A 23,713-nucleotide genomic window follows, 5' to 3' on the forward strand; every position below is an offset into this window, starting at 1 on the left:
TCTCTGAATAAATTAATAAAAAAATTGATCTGTTAGAAACGGAATTAGTCACGGAATATCTTTGTGATGGTAAAATCTGTCTCTAAAATCCGTCTCTAAAGTTAAAATTCAAACTCCGTCTCTACATGTTAGAATCCGTCTCAATATCCGTCTCTAACAGAGATGGAAAAAAATCCGTCTCTAAATTCCGTCGGTATTTGAGACTTTTCTAGTAGTGAATCTCGAATCAAAAGCGATCGGTTCATCAGACTTCAGGACCCAACCAGACGGGCACCCCTTACCCCCGGTCCACCAGAGAATGCCAGCCAAACAAGAATGCAGCTAGACACCAACTCCTGATCTCGAAACAAAAGTAACCGGCCCACCAGAATTCAGCACACAAAAAGTAAGACTGCGGTGGTTCATACATCAATCAAAAAGGAACAAAATGCTCAGCTCAAAGGATACGCACCCTCAAAGACAATCTAAACACTTTAGCGACCCAAAACTCAAACAAGAGGTAGCGACAACGAATATGGACCTGAATAACATAGACGATCTCCAAAAGGAATCACCCACCTCAACCATGCATTTATTGTTGTCGATTTTGGTTACGGTAAACAATGATGATTTTCACAAAAGAGAATCCAAATTCATTTCACAGGAGGAAATCCAAATTCATATTGATCACTATTATTATTAAGGAAATGTTAATAAGTGTTCTTAGGACATTGTTTAATAACTTTAAATAGTAAGTTTTTGTCAAAGTTTATGAAATCAATACATTGGAAAATTGGAGTTTTTGACTTTTTTAAAGAATAATTTCTTTATTATGAATCTTTAAAGAGTGCCCTAAACCCTTATTATTATTATTATTATTATTAAAATGAAAAGAAAAATCTATTGGAAGACATATGAATTGAAAAAGATGCTTGCAAATTTCAATCCTTATATACCAATTCAACTCATCTAAACAGTTTGCAAAGGTGAAGCTGCATTAACAACTGTAATGTGCCATCAATTCAAGTTTATTGTTCTCAACTCAACACATAAAACCACGTTACAATAACCGAATCTTAAGTCACAATCTAACAATCTACATTAATTTAGTTACTCGACATAATCGTAGTCATAACGTTAACGAGTAGTATGTATCGTAGAGTTCAACTTCGAGATTAAAAAATATCCTTTTTATGGTTTTTATATTTACACCTTTTTCCAAGTTGGATCCATTTATTCAATTATTCTAGGTTTTTCCTCTCGGACAAAGCATTTTAGTTTGTTCTCATAGACTTAACTCAATTGGTAATCTCAGTCATTACAAAAAAAATAATTTTCTCTCTCTTCTCTCTTTCATTTACTCTAGATTTTTATTGACCTTCTTCACCTTTTTCTCCCTATTCAAATTTAAATGAGTGATTTTTAAGTATATCTAGTTTTTTTTTTATGTTTGTTGTGATTTTATTTTCTGAATGCAGTGTTGTGTTGTTCGTCGTCTTTTAGACGTCATTTAATTTATAGTTTTGTCGCGGTGTTTGTTTGACCCATATTTACATATTAAATATCAATAATTTGAGTGTCAATTTGTTCAAAAAAATAATTTGGGTATCAAAGTTACATATAGGGAGACATTGGTGTTCCAATAACTTTGATTTGATTGTATTATTGATAGACAATTTACTGTTGTATACTATTGAATGGATGTTGTGATTTTATTGACAGATTCATCCTTTATGTTTTCAACAATTGAATATGTGATTGTATTTAATGTACTCCATAAACTTGAATGAACAAATATCATTTAAGTTTTGAAAAAAATAAAATAAAAATATTAACACCTTTTCTCTACCGTATTTTTTTGGAAGCCAAATTTTTTTTTTTGAAACACTACTAATTCAAACACAAGGTGTGCGAGGATAGATCAAATATAACAATACAATTTACGAGGGCTAACAAAAAATTTAAAGCCGTGAGTCAGTTGATAAAAAAAACTGTCATTTATTTAATCATTTTAGTAAAAAATTATGTGAATTATAACACCAAATCATTACGTTGTTGACCGCTTTAAACTATGTTGTGGAAAGTTTTTTTTTATTTTTTTATGGTGGTCGTGGTTTGAATCCAGACCTTTCTATATTATGCATTGTTCATATCAAGTTTAAGCTCACGAAGACCTGATGGAAAGCTTTTGATAACAACTCAAAATGCAGTTTTTTTCTTCATAATAATGGCAACAACATACGACGGGGTGAAAGTTATTTTGCAAAAATTATGGTTGGGGACTGGGGTCCGCCAACTTGTAATAATGATCACCAGCTGAAACAACAGTACTTTGATTAAAATATTTATATTATTGTAAGACATATAAAATATTATTATATATGTGAAATCTAATATGAATTTTTTATAATCATACTATTGAAGTAAAAAATGAGTGAGTTATTTTAAAATGACATGATTTATAGAACCCACAAAATAACATTTACGTGAAGTTTACCATTAAAGTTACTCTAAGTTGTCTAGTTCAGCCCTGCCCCATTTTTTCACGGGTTAAAAGTGGAGCGGTTCAGCACGCTTTGTCATCCATATTCAAAAGTAAGATTTCCATTTCATTCTTTTTTATTTTTTATGTACATGCATAAAAATGCTTAAAAATATTACATGCTTAAAAAAAATAAAAATGCATGCAACCTCATTTATAACTTCTTCCGTTTCATATATCTCTTGATATTCGGTTGAGAGTTGAGACACATAAATTAGAAAATCTTTTACTGATATTTATTTACACTAAAATATCTATTTTATTTTCTAGTAGGAAATCTAAATTTTGATAAAAAAAAAGGAAATCTAAATTGTTAATATATTGGTAATTTTATAAATCCTCTATCCAAACAAGAATATGGTTGAAGAAACATTAGTTACACATAAAAATGGAAAAACCAAATTTCAAATTTTTTAGAATATAGAGAGTAACACAATTCAAAATATAGATTTTGGGGTCATTCACAATAGAGTTTGAAATTTGTTTTTGGAGTCATTCGCAATATAGTTTAGGTTTTCGTCTCGAGTATGTTTTATGTGGTTCTGGAGTTTTTATTTTTATTTTGTTGGTGTCTTTATTGAGTGAGTTATTTTAAAATGAAATGGTTCATAGGACCCACAAAATAACCTTTATGTAAAGTTTACCGTTGGAGTTGCTCTATGTCTAGTTCAACCCTGCCCTATTTTTTACGGGTTAAAAGTGGAGCGGATCCACATGCTTTGTCATCCATATTCAAAAGCAAGTTTTCCATTTCATTCTTTTTATTTTATTTTATTTTTTATGCACATGCCTAAAAATGCTTAAAAATATTACATGCCTCAAAAAAAAAAGAAAAAAAAACATGCAACCTCATTTACAACTTCTTCCATTCCATATATCTCTTGATATTCGGTTGAGAGATGAGACACAAAAATTAGGAAATCTTTTACTGATATTTATTTACACTAAAATATATATATATTTTTTTTTTGTGGTCGCTGGGGTTCGAACTCCGGACCTTGCATATTTTATGCATTGTCCATACCAACTAAGATAAGCTCACGAGGACATCTATTTTATTTTCTAATAGGAAATCTAAATTGTTAATATATTGGTAATTTTCTAAATCCTCTATCCAAACAAGAATATAGTTGAAGAAATATTAGTTACACATAAAAATGGCAAAACGAAATTTCAAATTTTTTAAAATATAGAGAGTAACACAGCTCAAAATACAGTTTTTGGGATCATTCACAATAGAGTTTGGAATTTGTTTTTGGAGACATTCGCAATGTAATTTGGGGGTTAGTTTTCGTTGGTGTCTTTATTGGTGTTTATGTTGTAAAAGGTGTATGAGTTCTCTTTTGGATATTCCATCTATATACGATGCCCTTTGTTTTATTGGTTTCTGTTTTGTCGGTCTCCGATCGTCTTTTGCAAGATTTGGTTATAAATAAAATTTTGAAAAAAGAAGAGTAACACAGCTCTTCAAAAAGAACCTGAGCTTATTTAAAGATCAAGTTAGAGAGTTAATTATTTTGGTCAATATCTGGTTGGCACTTTTAATATTTTAGCTTTGAATATCCCTCATATCACTAAACCAAGCAACTGCAAACTTTATAAACTTATAACTTATAAGAATTTAGAAAAAGTGTACCAGCAAATCTTAAGCCGAACTTCTAGGCCAACATGTACCTCTCCATCAATCTATATATCACTATATATCATCTGCATCATTGAAGCAATTGAAAATCACTAAAGTAACAAAAAATATCATTAGAGAGTTCACTAAGATGGCAGGAGGAAAGTGGAGCATCTTGGTGGCCTTATTTATCTTACTTATCTCTATGGAAGCTGCCATTGCTCAAGGCCAAGGAAATGGTAATGGCAACGGTAACAATGGCAACGGTAAGGGAAATGGTAATGGTAATGGTAACAATGGCAATGGTAAGGGAAATGATAAGGAAGAAGGCAAGGAGAAAGGAAAAGAAAAGGAGAAAGCTCCAAAAAAGAAGAAGGCTCCAAAAGAGGAATCCTCAAACTATCAACAGTTACAAACTTTGCCCTCAGGACAGGAGCGAGCATTCTGCAAAGCAAACAATACCTGTCATTTCGCGACCCTTGTGTGTCCAGCAGAGTGCAAAACCAGGAAGCCAAAGAAGAACAAGAAGGATAAAGGTTGTTTCATTGACTGCAGCAGCAAATGTGAAGCCACTTGCAAGTGTAAGTTCACATTTATACTCTTCTATATTTTTAGTATAATATTCAATTTAGATTCTCCGCGTTCATGCAATCACGCAATTGCTAATATGAACTATTTGACTAAGTTCGGACGACTCATGCTCAAACTTTATATTTTGGATGCGACTTACTTGAGTCGTCCGATCTTAATCTGACGGCTTAGATGACTGTATCAAAAGCATAACTTCCTTACTATAGTCAATTCAAATGAGAGGAACACCGGTCACAACCCCAAATATAATTCATTTAGGCACACTCACACAACTTAAAAAAGGTACAATATAAAACAATTTAATAATGTGTATTTTTCACTTAATTAAATAAAATGTATTGTTATGTGTGTTCCTAAATTGGTTTTATTTAAGCTTGTGATCATATAAGTATTTATCTGAGAATGATTGGAGGTAATAATTTAGACTTTACTATATATTGACAACGTAAAATTTACTAAATCTCACCATGAAGATGACCGGTTGTAGGGACAATGCATTATTATATGTTGAGGCTATCTATAATAATCATCACAAACTCAATTGCATATACATATAGAGCAAGAAATGAGTACTGAATTCACGTTGAGTTTTGTTTATTTCTTTTGCAGTTAGAAGAGCAAACTGTGATGGTTACGGATCATTGTGCTACGATCCTCGCTTTGTTGGTGGAGACGGTGTGATGTTCTACTTCCACGGAGCCAAAGGAGGAAACTTTGCCATAGTTTCAGACGACGAATTCCAAATCAATGCACACTTCATCGGTACTCGGCCTCAGGGAAGGACTCGCGACTACACATGGGTGCAAGCACTTTCTCTCATGTTCGACACACACACTCTTGTTATTGCAGCCAATAGAGTAACTCAATGGAATGACAATGTTGACTCTCTTACAGTAAAATGGGATGGTGAATCAGTAATCATTCCTACCGATGACGACGCTGAATGGAAGACTAATGGTGATGAAAGAGAAGTGGTTGTGGAGAGAACAGACGATGCAAACAGTGTTAGAGTCACAGTTTCTGGTTTGCTTGAAATGGACATAAGGGTAAGGCCTATTGGAGAAAAAGAAAACAAGGCTCACAATTACCAATTACCATCAGATGATGCTTTTGCTCATTTGGAGACACAATTCAAGTTTAAAAATCCTACAGATTCTATTGAAGGAGTTTTAGGTCAAACTTATAGGCCAAGTTATGTTAGTCCTGTCAAGAGAGGTGTTGCTATGCCAATGATGGGAGGAGAAGACAAGTACCAAACTCCATCTCTTTTTTCAACAACATGCAAACTATGCAGGTTTCAGAGGCCTTCCACTAGCCAAGGACTCATTGCTCAATATTGATAATTCATGAATTATGAAAAATAAGAGATTCTTTGTATTATGAAAATAAGAGATTCTTTGTGATTGAATTGGTGATGTCTTTTAATTTGGTTTCTTTGTGTTGTAATGTTTCAGCTAAAAATATTACATGATTTTTTAGATTATTATTTTTATATTTTGATTAAATTTAATTATTTAGATTCAATTAATTGTATAAGTCTATGGTTCTCACCTAAAAAAAAATGGTTGTCAAATATCAATATAAACAATTTAAGCAATATCATAAATTTTAATGTTTGTGATCTCTCCGAATTTCACTTGAAAGAGAATGATTTATTAAGAGAGATAAGAACTATAAGACACCAAAGATCAATCAATGACACCCAATGAAATTCATATAGGTCGGTGTCTCCTCCACATCCATTATATTGTTCATGTGTTCTTGCTGCTACTGCACTTATTCTCTCTATATTTCGATTTTCACACTTTGTTCTACAAATCTGAGCTAAGAAGAAGAGTGTTTTTTTAACGGTTAATAGGTCTTTACCCCCTGTAATATAGGACACTTTTGATTTTGTCCCCTGTAATTTTTTTTTTAGATTCCGTCCTTGTAAAATAAAGATTCTTTAGGATTGCCCCCTGAGTCATCAGAATCTCTGACGTGCAATTACGTGGCTTTTTTTTCTTTTTTATTTATTTTTTTGATTGCCACGTGTAAAAAACAATTTAAACGTCATTAATAATTAAAAAATTTAAAAAATATGAAAATTAATTTTCAAAAATTATAAAAAACAAATTAATTAGGATTTTTTTTTAAATTTAGAAAAAAATTATAAAAAAAAAATCTCAAATTTAATATATTTCAAAAATTATAAAATAATTACGAAAAAGATTCTAAAATATCCAAATATAAATTAAAAAAACTTCAAAAATTATAATATTATCTAAACTTTTCTATTTTGAAAATTAAGTTTCAGATTTCTTTTTTTAAAATATTCCTAATTCCGTAAAAAAATTGTTTTTTTAAATTTCGAAAAAGATTTCATAAAAATTCAGGAATAAAACTCCCGAAAAAAATCTGAAATCTTTTCTAAATTTAATTTTTTTGAATAAGAACAAAATCCACTATCTCCACCAGTTCTCTTTTTCTCTCTGCTCACCCTTGGCGCTACTTCTGCATTGTCTCATCTTTTGTCCTTGACGTACGCCTGTCATCCGCATCCAGTATATTTTTCATGTGTTGTTGATGCTACTGCGCTCATTCTCTTTTTCTGGTTTCAATTTTCAAATTTTGTTCTTCAGATCTGAGCCAAGAAGAAAAGAGTTTATCTGATTTTTGTGATAAAGAAAAGAATGATAAATTGAAATGAATGAGGAAAGGGATAGAGCGGGTTCTAATTTTGTAAGAGACCGGAACTCAATCACTGATACAATGGTGATTAGATGCGATGAAGTTGAAGTGAAGATTTCGTGTTACATTCTTTTGTCATAAAAATCGATGGTGAGGCTTGCTTCGTCAACATTTTGTGCGACAAGTACAATTGATTTGGTGTCGAGGCCAATAGAGATGTGGAGAAGCGAGCAACAGAGAGAAAAATAGAAAGAGGCCACATACAATGGGTTTGACATCGAGGTTGATGTAGGTGAGGAGCGAGCGACGAACTTGGGTTTAGAAAAAACGGGAGGCTGTATGAGAGAATGGTTGGAGGAGAAAGGAAGGTCGGATGAGAGATAGTGTGGTTGTTTTAAGTTTTATTTTTGTTTTTCTTTTGTTGTTTATTTTCCTTTTCCTTTTTGTGGTTGTTGTTGTTGTTGTTGTTGTTTTCAGTGAGAGTGAGAGGGTGACAAATAGGTGATGGGCAAAATGGGTGCGGTTATGGTGCATAAGGAAATCCTTATGCACCCTGCATAAATCCATAAATGGTTTTGGAGTACAACTCACAGAAACCATTTCCACAGCAAAATGGTTTTGGCATAATTGGGTTGGGATTTATGCAGGGGGCTGGAAACTATTAAGTACATCTAATGGTTTTGTAGTACACAAGAAGAGGGGGGGGGGGGGGGGGGTTGAATTGTGTTTTCTTTTTCTCTTAAAAAATACTTCTTCTGATAAAACTTCAGAAGCAGTTTGATTGCTTCTGATGAAATGATCAGAGTCAGATTGCAGCGGAAAAGAACAGAGCAGAGAAAAGAAAGACAAAGACACAAGCAGTTATCCTGGTTCCTTCCACAACACGGAAGTAGTCCAGTCCCCCTTGCACTTCCAAGGAGATTTCACTATAATCACAAAGATTACAACTGCTCAATACTTTCTAAGTATGAGACTTCACAAAAATGCTCAAGCACACACGCAAGAGTCTTCCAATGCTCAAGCACTAAGCAAGAGACTTCTAATGCTCAAGCACGCAGGCAAGAGACTTCTAATCAAACAAAAATACAGAGAATTGAGTTTGAATTGAACACTTGATATACAATCAGTGGTGTTCACAATACAATACAGAAAAGACTCTAGACTTTGAATTTATAAGATGTATCAAATCAGTGCAGAAATTCAGTGTGCTTTGTAGAATTAAATTGACAGAGTTTTGGCGCTTTTGAACTTATGTATCTCTCACTTTAATCTTCAAGTCTTCACTCCTTTATATAGAGGCGTGAAAGAGACGTTGAGATAATCAGCACGTCTAAAGAGTCGTTTGAAATCCTTTGATTATCCACCAGTGATCCTTTGCCTGATTTGGGTGTAGTCCTTTGAAGAATAAGCTTCAAATTCATTCCCATCTTGAGTGTACAAATTCTGCAGGCATGGCTGTTGTTTTGTCTTGTAGCGTAGACAGAAAACAGAGTAGTAGAGGTAGTGGTTGTACACTTGTACTTAGTCAACTCTATTAACGAGAGACAAGTGCTCAGTGCTATCCATATATCCGTTGATACCTCCCTTTCAATTCTTCGTTCTTCTTGGATAAGACTGAATTGAGAATCAGCTACTTTGAATCTTCAGTTTGATTAAAGGATCAAACGTAGCTTCTGGTGAAGATATTGCTTCTGATGAAAACTTTTGCTTCTGAAGACCTTCTGCATCTGATGACGTCATTACTTCAGAAGCACTTCAGCTTCAGGAGCAGTTTTCTTCAGATGCTCAGAATTTCTTTTACATTCCATTGTTCTTCCAAGACCTATTGAAATAACTTGAGTAGCCTTTGGTCCTGTACACTTGAACAATTATTAGTAATAACCAATTGACAATTTTTAATACCTTGTTATCATCAAAACTTAATAAGGTTCATTGTGAAACACATTTTGTTCCAACAATCTCCCCCTTTTTGATGATGACAAACAATAGTATTTAAAATGTTCAATTGTTGTTGATCTAATTAATAAGTTGACCACTGGGATAGAGGTTTGTAAGCTCCCCCTGAGTCTAATAGATCTTTAAGGTGAGGTTTGTAAGCTCCCCCTGAGTTCTATTCTTATTAATTAAATTTCAATAAAATACTTATAAAAATCAGATCAGAAGTATTTAAAAAAAAATAAAAATTAGAAGAGGTTATAGTGGGGCTCAGTGCCTTAAAAATACTATACATTTACTCCCCCTTTTGTCATCAACAAAAAGAATAAAAACAAAAGAAAGAGTAGTAGAGCATATAAACATATAAACCTTAAAAAAAAGTATGTCAGAGCAAAACATATTGAAGGTGAAAAAGCACAAGATCCAGAAACAATGATAATATATATAAAGAAAGGTTAAGATACAAAGACAAAGCTACTAAGAACAAAAGTAAAAAACAAGCTAGTGTTGGGTGTGCAACTAAGGTTGGGCTTGCTTATACAACTGTTCTAAGAGATACTTGATCTGATCATCTTTCTTCTGAAGTAGCTCATCCTTTTCCCTTAATTTCCTTTTATGCCCAACATGAATTCTTGCAGCCCTTGTGATGTACTCTTCTTCTGGATAGTAAGGAGAGATGTCCAGCAGAGGCACAAAATTCAGCTCTTTCTCCTTAGCTGCTTCATGCATATCATCCAATAGCTTCTTCAGCATAGCAGAGTGAGATGACACACATTTTGTTCTGAGCTGACTCATCAGATCAACAAAGCTCTTCTCCAGATCCATCCACTGATCATAATAGTGAATAGGAGGTACAGGAACTGTTCTGCGAAGAATCAGTGCCTGAATCTCATCACTAAGTCTGATCAACTGTTCCTCTATATACTTAGTCTCAAGGATACTGTCAGGGATGGTTGAAGGTTCAGATTGAGTTGTATTTGATGTGGAAGGTTGGTCAGAGGTTAAGTCTATTATTGGTGGCTCTGGTTGTTGTTCTGGTTCTGTTGTTTGGTCAGAGGCTATATGTTGGTCAGAAGTTGTTTGCTGGTCAGGAGCAACTTGTTCAGAAGCAACTTGTTCAGAAGCATCTTGTTCAGGAACAGTTTGCTCAGGAACAGTTTGCTCAGGGATGGTTTCTGTTTGTTGGTTTTCTAACACAGTCTTTCCAGGGACTGTCTTAGAGGCCTTTGTGGGTGTTGGTTGCATTTCACCACCTAGATGTTTTTCTAAGTTGTGAAGGGTTGAGTTTTCTTGTTGTTGGGGGGTTTCTGAAGTAGTTGCTTCTGAAACTACTTCAGAGGCTTTTTGTGGAGTTTGGTTATTTGGTGAGTTTGTTTGGGTAGGTTTTTGGTTAGGTTCAGGTTGTTGTATACTAACAGGTTCTGGAATATCTGGATATAGTGGATGAGTAGTAGGCAAATTGAATTTCTCACACAGTTTAATCCTATTTTTGGAAAATTCTATTTGAGTTCTCTCATAGTCAAGTGTTCCAAATTCTGTTAGTTTGGTAGGTTTGGTTTTTAGAAGTTTGTCTATGTGTTGGCTAAGGGGTTGGTCATCTGATTCTGTGGATGATGAAGAGGGTGAAGAGGGTAGAGTAGGAAACTGAGTATAAGTTGGAGCTTTGGATGGATTACCTGAAGAAAGAGGTTCTGACTGAGGTGCTTCTGGAGCTTTTGTAGAAGGATCTGATGATGTGGCTCCTGAAGCTTGCTTATTCTTCAGGGCTTGAGAAAGCAGAGTTACTCCATGCTGAATAGTTTCTTGCTCTAACTCAGAAGCTAAAGCAGCAACGACAGGAGTAGGCACATACTCTGCAGCTTTGAGACGCTCATCCCTTTCTTTCTCATACAATTCCTTCATCCTTTTCCTTTCTGCTATCTTGGATGCAGAATACTCCCTAGCATACTGCTTTAATTCTTCAGACATTTCAAAACTGGGCATGACTATAGTCTCAGAAGTTATAGTCCTTTTTGCCTTCTTGGGGCTTGAGTCTTCATCCCAGTTTTCTTCCAATTCTTCCAACATTTCTGCCCTTCGTCCTTCAGCTGTCTTCAGATTTCTTGTTAAATTAGACCTCTTCCTTTTGATGGTCTGAAGAGCAGCTTCTCTTTTCTTTTTGGGACTTGGAGGCTCTTCAGAAGCAGCTTGCTCAGAACCTGTTTGTTCAGAAGCAGGCTGTTCTGCTGTTTCTTGAGCATTCCTTGTCCTTTTTGTGATAAGAGGGACATCATCCAAATCCTCCACCCCCTCAAGAATGGTGGACATAGCAGATTTTTCCTTCTTGGCTTTCTGATGCTTCTGAGCACCCTTCTCAGTAGCATCTTCAGCAAGGTATTCTTCCTTGGTGATCTGCTTCTTCTTAGATTTTCTGCCTTTGACCACAGGCAGATCACCACCATACATCTCTTCTGGGATATCTTTCAAGCTGATCTTCTTGTTGTAGCTTTTGTAGAAGTCCAAGATGTAGGCCCTTTGCACATCCAGGGGATCTTTCTTGCAGATGGGGATGTGATGAGTGACTAGATCAGATATGACATCAGATTCATGCATATCTGTATCTAGTTTCTTGCAAGTTGAAATCAGCCTCATCTTGACCAGAGTTGCCCCATTGATTATTTTTCCTGTGACTGCTCCCAGCTTCTGATTATCATAAATGCCCACGTCTTTCAGGGCACTTAGGAGTCCTCCTTCTTGAAAGATTATGGAGAGCAGCCTTCCATAGGGAACGTACTTCCTGTTCTCCATCTGACTCTTCTTGAGTTCCTTGATCATGTATTTAAACATATACTTGGGAACGTTCATTATTGTTTCCTGAGAGATGGTGTGATGCAGAAAGACTTTGTGACCAAGTGAAGGTTGATCATTTCCTCCACCTTTGGGAAAGATGTTCTCATTCTGGATCTTCAGCAGCATTTTCTTTTCCATGCTTAAGGTGCTGTAAGGCTTAGCATCCTTTGATCCGTAGATAGTGTTGTTTACTATTTCCTTCCAAGGGCTTGTTCTGGGGTTAGGAATCTCTTCTCCATTGTATGTCCCAGCAGCATCCCTTCTCATGGCTTGAGCAATCACTTGCTCATTGATTGTTACAGGAATCCCCATGACGTTTGATCTAATCTCAGTTACAGTGAAGGCGAGTAGACCCATTTCTTCTCTGGTTTTTCCTTCCAAAGTAGGATCAACCAGAATCAACTGAGCTTCTTCTTGTTTAGCAGCAACTTTGTCAAAAATTGAAGCTCTTACCCAGAATTGTCTGACCAGCACTTCGTAAGTAGGACCATTGAGAAGACTGAAGTAACTCATCAGCTTCTGCTTCTTGTAGAACTTTACCAAGTCGCACCCATGGTGAGTTAGAGAAGCAAAATCCACTGGATTTTCCGCTTGAATGATTAACTCCCATTCCTCAATAGACATAGTTCTTCCTTTGATCTCATATGCTGGAGTATCTATATCCATATTTGATGACGAACCACCAGCAGAACTTGAAGATGCCATTGATTTGAAGTAGTTTTAGGGTTCTAAGGTGTTTTGAGAGGTTGAGTGAATGCGCTTACTTTCGCAGAGGGTTGAGAAGAAAATAGAAAGTGTTTGTTATGAAGTGAGAAGTGTGTGAATTGACTTAGTGTTTTTATTAAAACGTTTGCAATTCAGAAGGGACAAACAAACACAGCATTAATGACAAATTGGGGGCGCGTGTAAGTATGTTAAAAAGCAAATAAAACATCATTGCCCTTTTTGTTATACTCCAATACAAATAGACCACGTCAGAGACTCTTCAGAAAACTACCTTTTGGGTAATGGGACAGCTGTTACATAAAGTAACTACCAACGTTCCCACTAACCATGCTATTCAGAAGCAAAGAATACCACTTCTGAAGTTTTAGTGCTGACGTCATCTTCAGAAGCACATTTTCCTCAGAACCTCAGTTAAGAGCTTCTGATGAACCAAATGCTTCTGAATAAACTTCAGAACCAAACTTCTTATTCAGAGGCAAGCAATTTTTCAATCAGACACAAAATGCATGTTCAAATTTTTCTTAATAAAATCAAATCTTTCAACAGATAAAGGTTTTGTAAATATATCAGCCCATTGATGTTCAGTATCAATGAATTGTATATCTAAAATCCCTTTTTGAACATAGTCTCTGATAAAATGGTGTTTGATTTCAATATGCTTGGCTCTTGAATGTAGAATTGGATTCTTTGACAAACAAATAGCAGCAGTATTATCACAATAAATGGGAATACTGTTAGCATTAATCTGATAGTCTTCCAACTGATGTTTCATCCAAAGTAGTTGTGTGCAACAACTTGCAGCTGAAATGTATTCTGCTTCTGCTGTAGACATAGCAATAGTTGCTTGTCTTTTGCTTGCCCAGGATATCAGATTCTCTCCCAGGAATTGACAATTTCCACTGGTTGATTTTCTTTCAATCCTATCACCAGCATAATCAGCATCACAGAATCCAATCAACTTATAATCTAGGGATTTCCTATACAGGAGTCCAAGATTAGTTGTTCCTTTCAAATACCTGAAGATTCTCTTAACTGCAGTTAAATGAGATTCTCTAGGATCTGATTGAAATCTTGCACACAAGCATACACTGAATAAAATATCAGGTCTAGATGCAGTGAGGTATAACAGAGAACCAATCATACCTCTGTATAGCTTCTGGTCTACTACTGTTCCAGTATCTTCTTTGCTTAAGGTGCAGGTTGGATGCATTGGAGTGTTCATCACTTTACAATCTTCTAGCTTGAACTTCTTCAGAAGCTCCTTTGTATATTTTGTTTGATGAACATATACTCCTTCTTTACTTTGGTTGATTTGAATTCCAAGAAAGAATTTCAATTCTCCCATCATACTCATTTCAAATTCATCCTGCATTAACTTAGAAAATTCTTTGCAAAGAGATGCATTAGTAGAACCAAATATTATATCATCAACATATATTTGCACAATCAAAATATCTTTCTTAAGAGTCCTCCTGAAGAGTGTTGTGTCAACTTGTCCTCTTTCAAAATCATTTTTAATTAAGAAATTACTTAGTCTATCATACCAAGCTCTGGGAGCTTGTTTCAAGCCATATAGTGATTTCTTAAGTTTATAAACATGGTCAGGATGCTTAAGATCCTCAAACCCAGGAGGTTGTTTAACGTACACTTCTTCTTCAATGACACCATTAAGAAAGACACTTTTGACATCCATTTGATATAATATTATGCCATGATTAATTGCGTAGGATAGAAGTAACCTGATTGTTTCCAATCTTGCAACTGGAGCAAATGTTTCAGTGTAATTAATGCCTTCTTGTTGACTGTAGCCTTGAGCAACAAGTCTGGCTTTGTTTCTGGTTACTTCTCCTTGTTCATTCAGCTTGTTTCTGAATACCCATTTTGTTTCAATAATATTCTTCTGAAAGGGTTTGGGTACCAGATCCCACACATCATTCCTTTGGAATTGATTTAGCTCTTCTTGCATAGCTAATATCCATCCATCATCTGAGAGAGCTTCTTCAACAGTTTTAGGCTCAATTATTGAAAGCAGTCCTATTAATGACTCTTCTTGTCTAAAATGTGATCTTGTTCTTCTAGGACTATCTTTGCTTCCAATGATTAGCTCCTCAGGATGTGAAGATTTGTGCTTGAATTTAGGTTGAATAACCTGCTGAGTGTTATCTTGAAAGTCCTCAGAAGCACTTTCATTCTGTACTATTGGGCTAGATTCTGCTTCTGAATTAGACTCAGCTTCTGGAGTGATTTCAGCTTCTGGACTAGATTCAACTTTTGTATACTTTTCAGAATCAGAAGGTTGATCAGATTCTGATGCATCTTCAGAATCAGTTGTACCTGCATTACTTTCACTTTGCTCTGAAGTTTTACTTCCAGGCTCTCTATCATCAAATTTTACATGCATAGATTCTTCAACACATTGTGTTTCTGAATTATACACTCTGTATGCCTTTGACCTTTCAGAGTAACCTAAAAAGATTCCTCTTTGAGCCTTGGCATCAAATTTCTTCAGATAGTCTTTAGTGTTTAAGATGTAACAAGTACATCCAAACTGATGAAAGTAAGAGATATTGGGTCTTCTTCCTTTAAAGAGTTCATATGCTGTTTTCTCCAACATAGGTCTGATATAGATCCTATTTTGAATATAACATGAAGTATTGACTGCTTCTGCCCAAAAATGTTTAGCTAAGTTGTTTTCATGGATCATGGTTCTGGCCATTTCTTGTAAGGTTCTGTTCTTTCTCTCTACAACCCCATTTTGTTGTGGAGTTCTAGGAGAAGAAAACTCATGGAGAATCCCATGTTTTTCACAAAAAAGTTCAAATGGCTCATTTTCAAATTCTCCACCATGATCACTTCTGACTTTCAAAATTTTCAATTCTTTTTCAGATTGTATTTGAGTGCAGAAGCTGCTAAACACTTCACATGCATAGTCTTTACTTTTAATGAATTTTACCCAAGTCCATCTGCTGTAATCATCAACAATGACTAATCCATATTTACTTCCATATAAAGATGCAGTGTTAACTGGACCAAAAAGATCAATATGGAGTAATTCTAAGGGTCTGGAGGTTGATACAATGTCTTTAGATTTGAAAGAACTTTTCACAATTTTCCCTTTCTGACATGCACCACAAAGTGCATCTGAATGATAATCAATGTTAGGCAATCCTTTGACCAGTTGTAACTTGCTAATTTTAGAAATTAATCTCCAATTAGCATGTCCCAACCTTTTATGCCATACCCATTTTTTATCATTCATTGACAGAAGGCAAACTACCTTCTGATCAGCCAGATCAGAGAAATTTATTTTATAGACATTCTCAACTCTCTTTCCCTTGAATGTAATGGATTTGTCATCCTTGTTGACTAGTGTGCAGTTGGTCTTACTGAACGTTACATCATACTCATTGTCACAAAATTGACTAATGCTCAATAGGTTATGCTTCAGACCATCTACTAGCCACACATTATTAATTGAGATGGAGGAATTACCAATAGTACCTGTACCAATGATCTTTCCAGTTTGGTTGCCACCAAACTTCACTTCTCCTCCATCTTTCATTGTAAGGGTAAGGAACAAAGCTTTCTCTCCAGTCATGTGCCTTGAACATCCGCTGTCTAGGTACCATGACCTTTGTTTCTCTCTTGCCCTTAAGCACACCTGCATTTTTGGCCAATTCAGATTTAGGTACCCATATCTTCATGGGTCCTTTTGGGTTAGTTTTGGAGGTTTTACTTTTCCTCCCTTGTACCTTAGGGTGAATGCTGAGTGGCTTCTGATCATTCAATACTTTAGGTTTGACACCTTTTGGTATTGTTTTCTCAGAAGCAGTAGCTGCTTTGTTCTTCTGATCCTTTTGTTTTGGGATTTTAGATTCTGGTTTAATCAGATTCTGATGAACAGGTTCTGATCTTTTCAGAATTTTAATCTTTTGACTTTTAGGATCAGATTTTGTCATCACCTTGATCTTAAGGTTTTCTGGCTTTGATGTGATCTTAGCCTGTGAACCAGAAGCTTCAGGTTTTGACTGAACAACAGTTACAGCATTTGTACCTTCAGGCACAAAGGTGGATTTCAATCCATCCTTGATACAATCACAGTAGCTCTTGAGACTGTATTCTTTGGATTTCTCCTCAGAATATCCAATCCCTTTGCCTTTGTTCTTGTATGTGCTGTAGATCATAGAAGCAACTTTGCTTCTGTCTATTCCAGCCATAATAAAATCATCCAAGGCAATCTCATGTTTATTGCCTGAACCTTTATCACATTTTTCTTGTAGCTTCTGACAAAGACTCTTGAGTCTATCTTCATATGTTGTTGATATGAGGTTAAACCCTTTGAGTTCTTCTTCAGAAGCTTTCAGTTCCAATAGAGTTGACTTTTGTTGTTTCATCAAATCAACATATTTTTCTTTTAAATCTGTCAACTCATTGGTTCTGTGTTCAAACAGTGATAAAAGTTCTTTTAGAGAATCAACAAGTTCTTGTCTAGGGATTTTGGAATATACCTCATTTTCATCTTCTGAATCTGATTCAGCTTCTGATACTGCTTCTGATGATACTGTTGCCACTAACCCCATGGCTGCCTTAGCATCATCATCAGCTTCTTCTTTATCAGAACCAGATTCACTATCCAAATCTTCCCAGGTCGCCATCAAGCTCTTTTTGATTTGCTTTCTGAATTTACTGGAGTTGAAGCTTGATTTCTTGGATTTGCCTTTAAACTTCTCCTTCTGAAGATCAGGGCAATCAGCAATGAAATGACCAGGCTTCTTACAATTGAAGCATCCCTTCTGATCTTCTTTCTTGGAGTTCTTGTAACTACCTCTCTTGCTCAAAAATTTCTTCTGCTTCCTTGCCAGATACTCAAGCTTGTTGGACAGCATAGCCATCTTTACAGATTGATCTTCATCAGAATCTCCATCAGGTGATTCTTCTTCAGATTCACTGGCTTTGTAGGCTTTGGAAGATTTTGAGGTCTTTCCTTTAGATGGTAAAGCAATGGATTTACTCTTCTTAGAGGTTTCATGCTCATTTAAACTCATTTCATGCACTTTGAGTGAGCTAACAAGATCTTCAACACTTAAAGTATTTAGATCCTTAGCTTCCTCAATAGCAGTTACTTTGGGTCTCCATCTTGAAGGTAAGCTTCTCAAAATCTTACTAACATGATCAGAAGCAACATAGCTTTTCTTCAGTATTTGCAATCCAGAAACTAAAGTTTGAAATCTTGAGTACATTTCTTCTATACTCTCATCATCCTTCATTCTGAAAAGTTCATACTGATGAACTAGCATCAAAGCTTTAGCCTCTTTTACATTCTTGCTGCCTTCAAAGTTTGCACATAGAGAAGCAAACATAGCCTTCGCAGTAGATTTGTCACTCATCTTCATGTATTCGGTGCGAGGTATAGAAGCCACAATGATTCCTCTTATCTTGTGGTGTTTCTTATAAAGCTTCTTCTGAGCAGGAGTATGTATTCTTCTGTCTATAGCAGCTCCTTCTTCATCCAAATCCAGATCATCAACTCCATCTTCCAGTATGTCCCATAACTCTTCATCCAATCCCATGATAAAGCTGTACATATTAGTTGATCCTATTAAGTTTTCACGCACACAAGTGCTGTGGATAACAGAGCAGGCTCTGATACCAATTGAAGGTGAAAAACACAAGAAGGGGGGGTTGAATTGTGTTTTCTTTTTCTCTTAAAAAATACTTCTTCTGATAAAACTTCAGAAGCAGTTTGATTGCTTCTGATGAAATGATCAGAGTCAGATTGCAGCGGAAAAGAACAGAGCAGAGAAAAGAAAGACAAAGACACAAGCAGTTATCCTGGTTCCTTCCACAACACGGAAGTAGTCCAGTCCCCCTTGCACTTCCAAGGAGATTTCACTATAATCACAAAGATTACAACTGCTCAATACTTTCTAAGTATGAGACTTCACAAAAATGCTCAAGCACACACGCAAGAGTCTTCCAATGCTTAAGCACTAAGCAAGAGACTTCTAATGCTCAAGCACGCAGGCAAGAGACTTCTAATCAAACAAAAATACAGAGAATTGAGTTTGAATTGAACACTTGATATACAATCAGTGATGTTCACAATACAATACAGAAAAGACTCTAGACTTTGAATTTATAAGATGTATCAAATCAGTGCAGAAATTCAGTGTGCTTTGTAGAATCAAATTGACAGAGTTTTGGCGCTTTTGAACTTATGTATCTCTCACTTTAATCTTCAAGTCTTCACTCCTTTATATAGAGGCGTGAAAGAGACGTTGAGATAATCAGCACGTCTAAAGAGTCGTTTGAAATCCTTTGATTATCCACCAGTGATCCTTTGCCTGATTTGGGTGTAGTCCTTTGAAGAATAAGCTTCAAATTCATTCCCATCTTGAGTGTACAAATTCTGCAGGCATGGCTGTTGTTTTGTCTTGTAGCGTAGACAGAAAACAGAGTAGTGGAGGTAGTGGTTGTACACTTGTACTTAGTCAACTCTATTAACGAGAGACAAGTGCTCAGTGCTATCCATATATCCGTTGATACCTCCCTTTCAATTCTTCGTTCTTCTTGGATAAGACTGAATTGCGAATCAGCTACTTTGAATCTTCAGTTTGATTAAAGGATCAAACGTAGCTTCTGGTGAAGATATTGCTTCTGATGAAAACTTTTGCTTCTGAAGACCTTCTGCATCTGATGACGTCATTACTTCAGAAGCACTTCAGCTTCAGGAGCAGTTTTCTTCAGATGCTCAGAATTTCTTTTACATTCCATTGTTCTTCCAAGACCTATTGAAATAACTTGAGTAGCCTTTGGTCCTGTACACTTGAACAATTATTAGTAATAACCAATTGACAATTTTTAATACCTTGTTATCATCAAAACTTAATAAGGTTCATTGTGAAACACATTTTGTTCCAACACAATTCACAAAAACTATTTCTGAATTTATGCAGGGTGCATAAGGCATAACCGCAACCGGGCAAAATGGGGTGTCCACGAAACAATTATCAAATAATAAAACAAGAAAATTGAGGTTCATTACAAATAGAGAAATGATATTTGTACAATTATTTTTGGACAACTCTCTCTCATACTCACATCATGTTTCTATTTTCTCTTTATTGATTTTGTTTGTGTTAATACATCATTTTCTTCATAAAATTTTAGTTGTCTCAAAAAGGGTTAAATATATTTTTGGTCCCTATAAATATACCAACTTTTCGTTTTAGTCCCTCTAAAAAATTTCTTCAACTTTTAGTCCCTATAAAATTTTCAATCACTACTTTTGATCCCTATTTTTAAGTTTACTTTAGTATTTTTTAATGAAATTGTGCAGATATGTGTAGAATAATGTAAAAATATTTCCCAAAACAAATTAGAATTTTTTAACTAAACATAAATTTAATATGAATTTTAACCATCAAAAATATAAAAATTCATATTAAATTCATGTTTTGTTAAAAAATTCTAAATTTTTTTGAGAGAGATTCTTTTAATATTATGAATTTTTCTGTAAAATCTTATTCAAAAATATGAATTCTACATGAGTTAGGATGGACCAAAAGTGAAGATGGAAAATTTTTGAGGGACTAAAAGTTGAAGGAAAATTTTATAGGGACTAAAACAAAAGGTTGATATATTTATAGGGACCAAAAACATATTTAACCCTCTCAAAAATTGTATATAAAAGGTTGTTCAAATAACACAACTCTTATAATAAAGCTGTGATATAAGTACACTCACGCTTTAAGTACACCATTTTAATTTTTAACACCATGTATACGTGACAGTTTTGTTTTGTCTCATCTAACCAAAAAATAAAATAAAATAAAATAAATAGAAATGTCTTTAAGTCATTGTTTAAACATTCAAAAGTAGTACCTTTACATTAAAAATTGTATAAACATGACTTTTTTTTAATGTAATTATAGTAATCAAACTATATATTGATCACTATTATTGAAAAGGAAAAATCCATTGAAAAACAAATGAATGAAAGATGCTTTCAAATTTTAATACTTGCATGCCAATTCAACTTATCAAATGAGTTTGAATGAAAAGATGCTTTTAAGATGCATCAATAACTATGATGTGCGGTTGACTTGTATGTAAAGTAGTCGTTGGTGGAGCTGTTCAGAACAATATAAAGTTCACATGCCATCAATTCAGGCTTTCTTGTTATCAACTCTACACATAAAATCACGTTACTAAAGCTAAATTCATTGCTAATACTCTCACCGGCAAAGGTTACAATAAGCGAATCTTAAGTCACAATCTACAAATAAATTAGTTCTTCAACATTATCGTAGTCATAAATTAGTTGGCACTTTTAACACTATTAAGCTTTGAATAGCCCTCATATATATCATCATATCAAGCAACCACAAACTTTAGAAGCGTATTTAGAAAAAAGATACAAACAAATCTTAAGCCGAACTTCTAGCTCTAGGCCAACATGCATATACCAAATTCTCTCTATATATTTTCTTCAATACATGTATCTATCCATCAATCTATAAATCCTCTACATCATAGAAGTAATTGAAAATCTCTAAATAAGCAAAGGAAAGTAATAAAAGATAAAATCAAGAGAGTTCACCAAGATGGCTGGAAGAAAGTGGAGCATCTTGGTGGCCTTATTTATCTTACTTATCTCTATGGAAGCTGCCATTGCTCAAGGCCAAGGAAATGGTAATGGCAACGGTAACAATGGCAACGGTAATGGTAACAACGGTAACAATGGCAACGGTAAGGGAAATGGTAATGGTAAGGGTAACAACGGAAACGGTAAGGGAAATGATAAGGAAGACGGTAAGGACAAAGGAAAAGACAAAGACGACAAAGACAAAGGAAAGGGGAAAAAGGATGATGACTCCTCAAAATATGAAAGCTTGCCAGCTCTTCAATCGGGACAGGAGCGAGGGTTCTGCCAAGCACAAAATACTTGTCATTTCAAGACACTTGTGTGTCCGGAAGAGTGTAAACAAAGGAAGCCAAAGAAGAACAAAAAGGATAAAGGTTGTTTCATTGACTGCAACAAATGTGAAGCCACTTGCAAGTGTAAGTTCACATCTATCTATATTTATATTTAGATATTTAGTATAATACTCGATCTATACCGTTCAATTAAGATCAGGCGATTCATGGTCCAACTTTATATTTTGGACCTGACTTATCTGAGCCATCTTATCTTAGCCATTTATTGACTGTAGTCAATGTAGATCTTGTCTATGATAAGGTTCACATTGACTCCTCTCAGCTAGTCCATTTAATACTTCTTATATAAACATGCATTGATTTAATTAGATAATGATTGCAGGTAATATTCTAGAATATAAAACTACATATTGACAGTGTAAATTTTATTAAGTCTACCCATATAGATGTTTGTTGAGATATTTTTGAAAATAATATAACAAAGTGACATTAGTGTGAAATCTGGTTAGAGGAAGGTGTAAAAATGTTTTAATAGCATTGCATAGTCTTTAAACTCATGTTGAGTTTGGTTGATTCTTTTGCAGTTAGAAGACCAAACTGTGATGGCTACGGTTCATTGTGTTACGATCCTCGATTTGTTGGTGGAGACGGTGTGATGTTCTACTTCCATGGAGCCAAAGGAGGAAACTTCGCCATAGTTTCAGACGATGATTTCCAAATCAATGCACACTTCATCGGTACTCGACCTCAGGGAAGGACTCGCGATTATACATGGGTGCAAGCACTTTCTGTCATGTTCGACACACACACTCTTGTTATTGCAGCCAATAGAGTAACTCAATGGAATGACAAAGTTGACTCTCTTACAGTAAAATGGGACGGCGAATTAGTAACTATTCCTTCTGATGGAGATGCCGAATGGAAGTCTAGTGGCAACCAAAGAGAAGTGATTGTGGAAAGAACAGATGATGCAAACAGTGTTAGAGTGACAGTTTCTGGTTTGCTTGAAATGGACATAAGGGTAAGACCTATTGGAGAAAAGGAAAACAAGGCTCACAATTACCAATTGCCATCTGATGATGCTTTTGCTCATTTGGAGACACAATTCAAGTTTAAAAATCCTACAGATTCTATTGAAGGAGTTTTAGGTCAAACTTATAGGCCAAGTTATGTTAGTCCTGTTAAGAGAGGTGTTGCTATGCCAATGATGGGAGGAGAAGACAAGTACCAAACTCCATCTCTCTTTTCAACAACCTGCAAACTCTGCAGGTTCCAGAGGCCTTCCACTAGCCAAGGACTAATTGCTGAATACTGATAATATCTTGAATCATGAAAAATAAGAGATTCTTTGTGGTTGAATTGGTGACATGTTTTATTTTGGTTTCTTTGTATTGTAATGTTTCCGGATAAATAAGGGCCTAAAATGTTGCCCATGATTGTTATTTTCATCGAAATTTGATGTTGATTAATATTAATTCTTATTTGTTTTGTATTGTGAAGGATAATTTATTTTGATCATCTTTATATGATCTATTTTTATCCCACAAAAATGGAGGTTCAATTTGTTCATAGAGGTTCACAATTTCTCAATGAAAAAAATTATAATTTAAATATGTTTTTGATCTATGTGAATATACAATTTTTTCTCTTAGATCAAGTATATTGCAGCGTGCAAACCCTCACGACCTTCCAAGCCATCCCATTTTGACGAGGTATATATGTAAGTGTAGTTTTTAGTGCTAACCTGTTAGCTTGCTGCACAAAACAATCGCTGTTGCAGAGGATCCATATCCATGAAAAACCTTTTTATTTTTAGAAAAATTGCAATTATAATTAAATTAATTGGACTTCTCTTATAAGAAATAGGCCAGTTGTTCATT

General features: G+C 35.0%; 2 protein-coding genes across 2 annotated transcripts; both read left to right on the plus strand.

Moving 5' to 3' along the window:
* The first annotated feature begins 4,222 nt into the window (after nt 1-4,222).
* On the plus strand, nt 4,223-6,219 carry LOC11410042 (uncharacterized). The gene is made up of 2 exons (XM_003606353.4): nt 4,223-4,723; nt 5,343-6,219. The coding sequence occupies exons 1-2, from the start codon at nt 4,294-4,296 to the stop codon at nt 6,071-6,073; spliced, it is 1,161 nt and encodes a 386-aa protein (XP_003606401.1). The 5' UTR covers nt 4,223-4,293; the 3' UTR covers nt 6,074-6,219.
* Nucleotides 6,220-21,309: 15,090 nt separating this feature from the next.
* LOC11413598 (uncharacterized) lies at nt 21,310-23,332 on the plus strand. The gene is made up of 2 exons (XM_003606354.4): nt 21,310-21,956; nt 22,418-23,332. The coding sequence occupies exons 1-2, from the start codon at nt 21,500-21,502 to the stop codon at nt 23,146-23,148; spliced, it is 1,188 nt and encodes a 395-aa protein (XP_003606402.1). The 5' UTR covers nt 21,310-21,499; the 3' UTR covers nt 23,149-23,332.
* The last annotated feature ends 381 nt before the right edge of the window (nt 23,333-23,713 follow it).

The sequence above is a fragment of the Medicago truncatula genome, chromosome 4 (genome assembly GCF_003473485.1).
Source record: "Medicago truncatula cultivar Jemalong A17 chromosome 4, MtrunA17r5.0-ANR, whole genome shotgun sequence".
Classification (NCBI taxonomy): Eukaryota; Viridiplantae; Streptophyta; class Magnoliopsida; order Fabales; family Fabaceae; genus Medicago; species Medicago truncatula.